The 12,210-nt window shown below is 47.5% G+C and overlaps 1 protein-coding gene across 1 annotated transcript in view; it reads right to left on the reverse strand.

Annotated features, from left to right (window-relative positions):
- The window catches only part of EML5 (EMAP like 5), a 772,681-nt gene that overhangs the window by 325,583 nt on the left and 434,888 nt on the right, over window positions 1-12,210 (reverse strand). Inside the window, exons 9-10 of the mRNA XM_069637955.1 lie at window positions 2,567-2,823; window positions 1,502-1,714 (exon numbers count right to left, since the gene is read on the reverse strand). Of these exons, the coding sequence (XP_069494056.1) occupies window positions 1,502-1,714; window positions 2,567-2,823 (470 nt within the window). The remainder of the gene's footprint in view (window positions 1-1,501; window positions 1,715-2,566; window positions 2,824-12,210) is intronic.

Below are 12,210 nucleotides of genomic sequence, written 5' to 3' on the forward strand. Positions count from 1 at the left end.
TTATTTCTCCTCCTCCACAAAAACAACTTTCTCATTTATGACTGTTTCACTCTTGGACTTGGCATCTGAATTAAGATTGGTTTAGCAGGCCCAGAAGTACCATCCAGGAAATATGTGCAGTCATTTAAACGGATGCAGTGCATATATTAAGCCGCCACCTCTACCAGGATTGCCAAAAGCACATTCTAGCCCCTCACACAGCCAACACAAATCAATATTTCATTCTTAGCTCCAACCAAATTAGAACCAAATTACTTATGCTATCTCAACACAAATATCAATTCTCTAACTTTCTCCAGATAACAAGCTGTATAAGATGGACTGCACTCATCCATACTTACACAAAGCACTTCCCTTTGCCCAATTTACCAAATATCTGTTTTCTGGGAGGGGATCCGTTAGGCTAAAAGGGGGTGCCGCCTGTGTGCCGAACCATTGGAATCTCAGAGGCACATACTTACGAGTTGTAGGGTAATTGCAAGGGAATATGTAAAGCGATATGTGAAGTTCAGAATGCAGCAGGCTGATCAATTTTGGAACATGATCTTTGGGGCCGAATCGCTTGTGACTGTAGCAGCTGTATTGCATATTTGGTTGTGGGCCCTGTAAAAGCTGAAAGCGGTAACAGAGACCGTGTAAAATGCTAGATAAACTGAGATAGCGGGGGGATTTACGATGGCTGGGAAACTTGGTTTTGGTTTTTTAAGTATGAATTTAGTGCATATTTGTAATTTTAAGAGTTTTTGAATCTATTTAATGAATGATATATGTGAAATGTTATGGATATTTTTGTAAACATTTTAAGTGTAAAAGGGTGACAAGTTCTTCCAAAAACACTAATAAAGAAAAAAAATTAAAAATATGGTCTTTCCCCTTCCTGTACCTGTAATGGCTTGGCAGGCGAAGAACTATGGTCTGGCGGGTTGCCCAGAGCAATGACTGAGGATAAGATTAATTCCAAACCTTCCAGCCATCTTCCGTTTTGTATAACATAACATAACGTGCAGGTTTACTTTACATGTTCCTACGAGTGTCTCAATCATGATTTTTGGAAAAAGTATGTTGTGTGATTTTTTTAGACAATATCCGTCCAAATCTATTCCTCCTTCAACCAATTTGGGATAAAAATGACATGAGTTATTTTGGCATGCCTATGCCCTTTGAGGCAGTCACACCAGCAGGTCTGCATGAAATGAACTTTCATGAAGCCATTAGTTAAATATCCGCACATACTGAGACCATGCAATATTGTCTATTAATATGAACCACACTTTTCTATGATAGTCCGCATGCCAGAAAACTATAGATAACGTATACAGAAAAAGACCCCTAAACAGGGGCTTTTTTGCGTTCAGGTATCGAGCAAGACATGGTTTGATGGTGGTTTCTGAACCAGCTGTACCGCCAACATATCCTTGAGATTCCCCAAACAACTTAGACTGCATACATCAAACCTCTTATCTCTTTTAGTCATGTGAAATTTTAAAAGAAAAAGAATTACCTTTTCTCACACATGGGTAACGAAAAAGTTTGACTACTCCATAGTCATCTGCAGTCACTAATACTTGGCTCGGGAAGTTTGCGTCTGTGGAATTGATATCATTGCTTTCGGAGTATTTGGGCCAGATTCCGTTCACCTCTAATCCAGTGACACATGTCCACGTTGCCCACTGAATGCCCTTCATTTCTTCCTTGTTGGCAACCTCTTTTCCACCTAAAAATGCAATCGTAAAAATGATTTTTTTAAGCAAATAAAGGAATTTCTTTAAACATGTAAGTTTCGGGGCCCCTTTTTCTGAGCTCTTTTGCACACGTAAACTTACACAGAAAGGTTGGCTCTCAAGTATTTTAAGATGGCTCCTCCTTTAATATCCTGCAGATGTCTCAAAATATTATATTAAGTTGAACAAAAGTGGATCAAATTGAAAAATTAAAGATACATGTTAAGAGTCTCTGGAAAATAAAAGATCTAAAATATTATAGGTAATGCCTAAAAAATTGAAATGCTGCAAAACTCCCTATTTTTGCATGTCTGAAAAATAGTTTGTGCATCAGACACTGGATAGGATATTTTATGAAATGCCAAGTGGGATCATTCATATTTGTTAATTAGACGGCTTATAGTGAAAGGTTAGAATACAAAAGGAATGAATGCAATAGTTTTGAATCAAAATGACTGGGAAAAAATATTTCGAATGCACTTTTTTTTGGGGTGTGTCCCCCCCAAAACCCCTGTTTTTTGGCGAAAAACGAGTATTTTTTCCTATACGGAGGCAATTTTTTTTCTCGGTCCTTTTGATTCGAAACTATTGCAGTTCGAAACAATGTATTCGACCCTTTGACTGGACACCAATTAGACATCAGTTATTAGTTCATCGTGCCATTCTAGGTGTGGAGTATCTGATTTTGGATTTAGTAATTGGCAAATGGATAGTGTATGCTTGCTTTCTTATTCGTACGTAGTCTATAGTTCTATATAGAATTGCTTCAGACATGATCCGAAGATTCCTTTTGTTAGGACTACAAATACAAACAGACCCCTCACCGGAGATCTTTCTTCCTTTACCTGGCATTCTGTAAAACGTTCTTTTCCCATTCCCATCATTGGTCTGGAGAAATTTACTGTCCGAGGACCAGTCCATGTGGGTGATAAAGGTCACGGAGCCTAGACACTCCCCAACCTTTTTGTACCGCTGAACAACGCCGTAAACATCAACAGAGCTTTCGTTAGAACCCACGGCGAGGAAAGTGCCGTCAGGTGAATATTTCAACTCATGGATCGCCTCTTTTCGATCTTTGATGTGGACCACCTCGGTCATGTCTCTGCAATGGAAGCAAACAGTCGACATTAGGCATGCTTTGAAGAGCACATAACCACACTGCTAATCATTTTGCTGAACACAACTTTCAAATAGTTGAAAGCAAATGCTTATTCACTGGAATCAGTAGGCATTCTCAACATTATTAAGTTAAACACCTACGATGAGTGGGCAGAGGTACATTTCTGCATTTGTCCAGACCCGCAATTGCCAAGTCTTCAATACTCCTTTAGTCTTTGCCTACAGTGTATGTTTGTCAATGTTCAGAGACAAGCTGTGTGTTCCACTCAGATGGTTACTCAATACGTGGCACCCTGACATGTATTGGGCTACTACTCCCATGATCCTTCGCCACTGATTATGCTGGCTAGGGATCATGGGAGTTGAAGTCCAAAAAATCTAAAAGGCCACATAATGAACACATTCATTGTCATTGTTGAACACATTTGGAGTTGGGTGGGTCGGAGTGCTCAGAACATCCCATTCGCATCTATAGTTCAAAGAAACAGAAAGGGGATCCAGCTGAGTCTATTTGGGAGCTGTACATAGAAAGCCAAAAATGTGCAACCCTCAACATGAGTGATTTATTTAGTCTATTTTTGTTCAACTGTATACCAAAGAAGACAGTATCTAGACCACCACTCTAGAGATAGTTTGCCAGTATTTTTCTTGAAAAAAGGTGTATAAAAGTATTTGTATATATGCATGTCCAACTTCCCATGTAGCTCTTTGTACAATCAACACATTTGTTTTATTTTCCGAGGCACTCACAACATTTACAGGAAAGAAAAGTGATGCAAAGCAAGCTCACGCGGTCTTACATGACAACGCTACAATAACGTACATCTCTTGATTCGATAGGCAGCGCCTTAGTCCTGTTTGGGTTTACTTCAATTGCATCAAAAGCTATCTTTGACCCATGAGGCCTGTTTGAATCAGCCAATGAACCATGATAAGGTTTGTCTGTCAGAAAAGTTCAGTTAGAGCGCCTTAGTGTCGCAGTCAGAGAGAGTACATCAAGGACTCTACTATAACACCTTTGTACCTCCTAAGTTCTGTTTCAGTTCACATGATTTCTTTTGATCAAACTTTACCTGCATGAAACATCAAATTATTACATGCAATGTATGCATCTTTCCTGTGTGGAAACCTTACACACAGTCACTAGATAACAGTAATCACAGATTACTGCGGAGGCAGAGACCCATGGGGTCTTGAAAGCCAGCAGAATAAATTATGGCGTTCATCTAATAAAGGATGGAGGGTCTGGAGGTTTTGCAATGGTGGAAACCCAGAGGATGTGGCTCACAAATTCTAAGGGATATTTCTCAACTCTGGGTCTAAAACAAGTTTTAAACTATTATTCCACCATTCCCACACAAGCTCCTGTTAGAAAAGATTTCTCTGGAAGCTACTGTTCCTCCATAGTGTATGGACCTCCAAACTTTTTGCATTTGTTACTGTATCCTGACCTGAGTTTTACAGTTGAGCAGAGCCTTCAGCTGCACTCCACTGGGCGTTAGCTCATTGTTATGGGGAAACTGACACGTCCTTCAGGCTGTCAGTACTGAGAAACTTTGTTTCTCTTAGTCTTTCGACTTTGTTGCCACTTGTTGGTAACTTTTTATCATTGCACAAGTACGTTACAGTACCGCGCAATGGGGTCATAGTGTTTTATGGCCCTAGAAGCCCTCAAAGGAATTTTTGGTGATTGTACAATGTGCCTTGGAACTGACTGGTGGCAGCAGTAGCTTGCTGTTCTATTTTGATAACTTTTTATCGAACCCTATCACATTTACAGTGTTTGGCTCATGACTGTGGCTAGTGTCTTTAATGTCCGTGCCACGGTGTCTTTTGTCTGTTCCTTTGGCCATTTTGTCCCTTCGCCTTCCTCCTGTTCTTCCAGGGCTGGGATTTCCTTATTTGGGCATGCATTTGCCCACAAAAGCCACTTCTTTTGGGTTCCCTGCAGGTCAGGTGTGTATGTACCCAGGAAGTGGGCTGGGACTACCTGTCCCAATCCACATTACTGGTGCCAGGGTGTCGGGTGTGCATGGGAGTATGAGAAACCCAGTGGTCCCTGATTGGACCACTGCTGCTGTGCATGCATGGAGCAGATCTTTCCATTGGTGGGCTGGGCGCAAGCACTCACATAAATGTGGATAAGAAGAGGGGTGCTGCATTCATTCCAGCAAATCAGCAACAGATTCAAACAGATCTGACAAAGGAACCATGCATCCTGTGGAGCTGAGCAGAACAAAGGACGATCCTGAGATGCAATTGAAAAGGGCTGGCCCCCGAATATCACTGTTGTCCCTGTCGAGTCCTGCTTTGCCCCTGATCTCAGCAGACCTGTGAAGGTGCTTCAAACCCTTGGGGTGGTGGGACCAATCACTCTCGATGTCTCCTGGTAACCCTGCAAGTGAGCCTGTTCGGAAGTGTCCCTGGGCTATCCAGTGGGCTGCCCCACTTAATCCTTGGTTGCTGTGCAGGAGCATCATCATTTCGACCTGAAACTTTGGGGAATTCATGTCCAACAAAGCACCCTTCTGCCGAGTCTCGTCGTCCCAGCACCTTTGGGCTGCGAGATAAGAGGCTGCGTCAAACCGCGAGAGTTGGGCTCCCCTGCGTCACTGGGCGACAGTGACGGTCGCTGAAGGCGTCTTCCTGAGTTCCTTACAGGACTCTGAGGCCCGCTGCATTGGTGTTTTCTTCGTTCTTCATCCAAATCAAGAGTAGCAGCTCCTGTCCCATAGCGGACCTGTGTCCGCACCCGCAGCGCCTGTGCATCTAGAAGCCGAACGCAGGGCGGGAAATCGTGCCTCCCATGACCACCTCCAGACCTGCCAAGCCTGGACCAAAACAGAGCTAAGGGCGGTGAGTAGTGAAGACACTTACCGGGGTATGCAGTGATTATAACGAGAAAAAAAAATAACAAATGCAATATTAATGAAAAAATATTGAACAATTAATGTATGGGGATGGGGTAAAGGGTTAAAAGGTTTGGGGGGTTGAGGTGGGGTTATAAGCAGAGGGATTGAGGGGGCGCCACCCCAATTTTAAAAAAATGCTATCTTTTTTCTTCCTGTTAATAATTCATTAGTTAATATTTCATTTGTTAAAATCACATGCTACCACTTACCGGTGGCGCTTTGTTCATCCAATCGCTTTTACGCATAGAAGGTTCATTTTGGCCTTCCTGTTGGCTTGGGTAGTATTCGCTCCCTAAAGCCCTCTGAAAGTGGGGAACAGCTTTGTTCATCGTAGCAGATCATCACCATTCTTCCCCTAACTTTACCCTGCTCCCTAGAAAGCACTTTGTGAACTTTACACACGACCGTGCGCATTTACGCGCACTTTGAACATGGGGCACAAGGCTCCATTCATCTTAGGACTGGACTTATAAAGTTAGGGTCGCCATCTCTGAAGACTGTGTAAAGTTATTCACCCTTTTCCTTTGCAAGTATTGGTGGAGTTATTAACTTTCTCGCACAGGCTTCAGTGTTTGGATATATATTGCACAGTGTGTTGCTTGTATGGGTGTTTTACTTGTGCATTTCAGTATTCATTGTGTTGTTATTGGGCCTATAATAAATAGAACATTTTCCTATGCTACTGTCTAGTGGTAATTCTTGGTGTTTCACTGTGTGTGCTCATTGAAGGCTTCTGATCACCCTCACTCCTCTGGAGATTTTGCCTTGACTGCTCTCAGAGCTACAGTGAACTGGTCTGGCTATCTTCCCAGAAGTGGTCCCATGTTCATCTAACAAGGGTGGCCAGTGCTTTAAGTGGGGTAAAAAATTGAGGGGTGGCCCTCATTCATGGGCGTGGCTTGCACAATGGGCATGGTCTAAGACTTGATGGGCGTGGCCTAAAGACGAACTTGTAAAATGGTCTGGCCTATATAACTAGATGCATATCACAAGACAGTCTGCTTGGTACAAACTAAATAGAGAAAATCAGCCTGTCCACCCGGCCCACACTGCATAAATAAATAAATTAACCGGATTGTGTATGGAGGTGAGGCCTTGTGACCCAAGAACTGTGCGCGCTCAGCACACGACCAGGTTTATTTATGCATTGTTTATCTGATACACTTGCAAACACCTCTACCACAGCTTTCCCCTACTTATCTCTCTTTTTCATCATTCTGTTCTTTCCCCTTCCCAGTTGCCTTTCCTCTTTTATCTCCCACTCTCCGTTGTTCCCCTCTTCGCATCGCTTCTTTTCACCACTTTTCGTTGCGCTCCTTGAACAGACATGGTTTACTTATTTATTTATGCATTTTTTGGTCGGATACGTGTATCCAACAAACAATGCATAAATAAATAAATAAATGAACCGCGTCGTGTGCAGCGCGGGAACAGACCACGACCCGGTTTGTTCATTTATTTATGCATTGTTTGTCGGATACACGTATCCGTCAAACAATGCATAAATAAATAAATAAATAAAACGGGTCTGTTCAATCGTGGGCTCTCTGATCGAATCTGTAGCCACAGCCCCCAGGTTCCCTCAGGGTGCGGGCACGGGCATGATTCTGGCCACAGGCAACAAAGGGACTGTACCTTTGTGGGCGACGCTGTGGCTGCCAGCGGGCTCATCTTCCATCGCAGCTGCAGCAGGATAATGACCCGCCGCAGCGTGGTGGGAGGGGGGGGTGCTCCAGCTCAGTCTCACTTTTTGGAGATGGCTAGGGCTCGGCCCCAGCCCACTTAAAGCGCTGAGGGTGGCCTCCTAAACATCTGTCAACCAGGGCAGAGTTGAGAAATCCATTCTAACACCTCGCCCCTGCTATGTGTACTTATGTTTTAGACCCAGAGATGAGCAATATACCTTCGAATTTGTGAGCTACCTTCTGCTGTTTGCCACTAAAGTAGACCTTTGCACCCTCCATCTCCAAAATAGTAGAAGTTTATTTTTAATACGCAAGTTTGGCTTCCAAGCGCGAGCTCGAAATTCGATCCCATGTTGCTCTTCGTGGTCTTGTTTCCTACACCAGCGCCCCTGTGCTATCCTTCCGGTACCACCGAACCACTGACTATTCTTTGAAAGAGAAGGTTCTGACATGTGTCTCACATACCGGTAATGTGAGGGGGCTGGTGGGAAATGGTGCGTTGGGAAAGGTACCCCCGGAGCCCCAGAAGGACGAGGTACTGGGGACGCTGATATGGAATTCATAAGACAATTGCTTGACAATTCAATTTGCGAGACTCCTTCCTCGGTGACACCAAGAGGCGAGTTAGGAGACTGAAGCGGAAAGCACCTGGGCATCGGAAACCCCTTCACAGGACTTATTTTACAGTGTTCCCATTCCCTAAACGATTGGACATTGAGGGGTCTCATTTAGAGTTTGGAGGTACAGTGAAAAAGTGTGAGGAACAGAATTATCTTAGTTTTACCGCACCGAGAAAATGTAAAGTTTAATTTCTGAGCCTCATGACCACCATCTAGTTTTGAGTGGAGGAAACGTCCTCCACACAAAACCACTACCACATGTGGTAATTACCATGTTCAGGAATTTACCACATGCGCTTATTACCAATCCTGATGGGAGTAATAAAGGACTCCAAAATGGGGAATAACAGAACTGTTTGTCTGCATGACTAAATGTGGTAAATACCATGCTCAGTAATTTACCGCATGTGCTTATTACCGATCCTGATGGCAGTCCTAAAGGATTCCACAATGGGTAATAACAGAACTGTCTGCATGACTAACAGGGTAATTCATAGATTTCAGCGCAGAAGCAACGCACGTGAGCAGCACAGAGATGGATCGTGCACCAGCGTGCGCCAGCCGTGTGCGCTAAACAGTATTCTGGCGCACTGTGTATTCATGGAATTCCCAAGCCATAATGAGCGCTGGCGCTGAGAACATCCCGCAGCGCCAGTTACGCCCCCAAGAACGCCTCTTGCGCAAGAAAAAGCCATTGAAATCCCCAATGCAGCGCAAAGGACCGCGCTAACCATGGACCAGCTTACAGGTCCGCTACACTGCAATCACGCAAACGGGGAACGTGTATTTCTGGGGTGCGCTGGAATTATGACATGAGAGAGGGCTCGTGCGAGCGGGGTACGTGTATTTCTGGGGGGGTGCGGGAAGTGTCACACGCGATAGGCCCTGTGCGAGCGGGGTATGTGTATTCCGAGGGGTGCGCGGGGAGAATCACACGCGATAGTCCTTGTGCGAGAGGGCTATGTGTATTTGGTGGGTGCGCGTGGAGAATCACACGCGATAGGCCTTGTGCAAGCGGGGTACATGTATTTCTGTGGTGAGTGGGAAGTTTCACACGCGATAGGCCCTGTGCGAGCGGGGTACGTGTATTTCTGGGGTGCGCGGGAAGTTTCACATTCGATAGGCCCTGTGCGAGTGGGGTTTGTGCATTTGGGGGGTCCGCGTGGAGAATCACACGCGATAGGCCTTGTGCGACCGGGGTACGTGTATTTGGGGGGTGCACATGAAGAATCACACGCGATAGGCCTTGTGCGTGTGGGGTATGTGTATTTGGGGGGTGCGCATGGAGAATCTCACGCGATAGGCCTTGTGCGAGCGGGGTACGTGTATTTCTGGGGTGCGTGGGAAGTTTCACATGCGATAGGCCCTGTGCGAGCGGGGTACGTGTATTTCTGGGGTGCACAGGAAGTTTCACACGCGATAGGCCCTGTGCGAGCGGGATACGTACATTTGGGGAGTGCGCTGGGAGTTTCACACGTGAATTGGCAGTGTTGGTCCTCCCAGGTATGCCCTCTACTATCTCCCCAGCCCCTCCAGGCAGCCCACACCACAGGGGACTACCCTGCACCCCTGGTCATGTCTCGTAGGCAGCCCATCCACTCTGGGCATGCCCCCCAGCCAGCCCACATGTCACCACGCACTAGTGAGCATCGACTCATGCCCCCCTACACCCCCACCCATCCAGCATTGACGGGCACCTGCCAGCAGGCCCCGACTCATGTCCCCCTGCACCCCCACCCATCCAGCATTGACGAGCACCTGCCAGCAGGCTCCGACTCATGTCCCCCTGCACCCCCACCCATCCAGCATTGACGGGCACCTGCCAGCAGGCCCGGCTCATGTCCCCCTGCACTCCCACCCATCCAGCATTGACGGGCACCTGCCAGCAGGCCCCGACTCATGTCCCCCTGCACCCTCACCCATCCAGCATTGACGGGCACCCGCCAGAAAGCCCCGACTCATGTCCCCCTGCACCCCCACCCATCCACATTGACGGGCACCTGCCTGCAGGCTCCGACTCATGTCCCCCTGCACCCCCACCCATCCAGCATTGACGGGCACCTGCCAGCAGGCCCCGACTCATGTCCCCCTACACCCCCACCCATCCAGCATTGACGGGCACCTGCCAGCAGGCCCCGACTCATGTCCCCCTGCACCCCCACCCATCCAGCATTGATGGGCACCTGCCAGCAGGCCCGACTCATGTACCCCCCAACATGTCATAAAGATGCACTTTCATGGGCCTCATGTCCACCAAAATCCCACTGCACGCCACCCCAGTCTTGAGACCCAATCAAGTTTCCCATCCACCCCACACTGAAAGGCCTATTTCATGACACAAACCAAAAGTCAACTATCCACATCAACACATGTCCGTCTCACACACACACACTGGGTGCCAGTGATTGTGTAAACCCACATTGTGACATGCATTAAACCAATGAGCGAATACCACACATGGAAGTAATAAATCAAAATGTATTTTGCACAAAACCATGAAAATTATTTTAAACAAGAAAAGAAATGCATGTCCAAAAATGAAAAAAAGAAATGAAATCTCAATCCAAAGTAATCCAAAAGAAAGTTAGTCCAAACTCTTCGTCCACCAAAGCAAATCCAAAGGAAACGTAAATTATAAAATCCATTGATCCATGGTGATTTAAAATAAATTATTTTTCCGAAATCCACAGTTTAACTATGTACAACGATTGAAAACAGGGTCCATGAGCCCAACGAATGAAATTAAACCTATAAAAAAACCCTACCTAATGAAGAACTATATACAAAAACGTGGGGCATTGTCCAAGCGTCCCAAAAGAAATAATAACAGAAAGGAAAAGTAACACTAACTAACTATATACAATGGCGGCGGGCAAGTCCTACGGCTGACTCTGTGATGTCGTGGGCCAGGGCATCATCGAACTCCATGTCAATCTCCTGGAGGCGGGCCTATGCCCTGGCCCCGAGGTCTTGCAGGGATGCAGTCATGGCCTGTTCCATCTCCATGCGAGTTGCCTCGAGGCACTCACCCCGCCTCAACGCCCGGCACATGGAGAACTCCGCCCTGACCATGGTGAGCCGCGCCTCTTCCTCCCGCCGCTGCTCCGCATCTATCCGCTGGCCCAACCGCAGCCACATGGAAGACACTCCCATTCCAGGGTCCTCCTGCCCTCTGGCCGATGCCTGCCCCTCTGATGTTGATGGCCCCGAGCCATCATCGCTCCCACCTTGAGCCTGCTACTGCTGCTGTCCATGTGCCCTGTCCGATGATGCCTGCACATCCTCCATCTGCTGGTCTTCAGTTGGTGGGGTGTCCACCCCTGCTGGACCTCCGACTCCCGACTGTGGCAGGGATGGGATCTCCACCAAGCTGGCTGTGTTGGTCGGGCCAGTTCCACAGGGGGCCCTGGTGGAATCTGGGCCGGAAGACGGCAGGGAGAACGACTGGCGCATAGTCTCCACAGAGGAGGAGAGGTCTGCCTGAGTGCGCAACACATGTGGTCCCCCCAGGAAGCACGCATGTCATCACGAATGTCACACGTGCGCAATACGACACCAATCAGGACGGAGCCCATACGGTCATGGGACTCCTCGTCTGCAGGTAGTGGAGTGCCAGATGACGTGGGCCTCCCCCTACCTGCGGACGGGCCTGGGATGGGGCATCCCTGCTGGTGCATGGTGGTGCAGTCACAGGGTCAGGGACAGCGACATGCACAGTCCCCTCCGCAGCGACCTGTGCTGCCTCCTGCCCCTGGCCCTGGACTGCACCACTTGCACCAGTGGTACTACCCCCACCAGGCCCAAAGTGCGGCTCAGTAGCGGGCTCCTCCTCCTCTGTGGAGACCACCAACCTGTCTCCGCACCGTCTTCTGCCATTGCAAGCCCATGTGGGGGCTCACCTGGCCCTTCCGCTACAGCCGTAGTGGCAGACGCGGCACCAGTCCCCTCAATCCCGGATGATGGCAATTCCTGGGAGGGTGGCTGGGCTTTGCATTGCCGCCCGGTGGAGGCATCCCCGCTGCTTTGCTCCACAGCGCCGTCTCCGCCCTCTTCTTCACTCGCCGCTGCATAGAGGGAGACATAGAACACAAGCATCAGGGTACTGTACAATACTCCCCTAGACAGGAAGCAATAACACATGAGTGGCAGTGTG

This window comes from Ambystoma mexicanum, chromosome 14 (assembly GCF_040938575.1).
Source record: "Ambystoma mexicanum isolate Mex_15411 chromosome 14, UKY_AmexF1_1, whole genome shotgun sequence".
NCBI lineage: Eukaryota > Metazoa > Chordata > Amphibia > Caudata > Ambystomatidae > Ambystoma > Ambystoma mexicanum.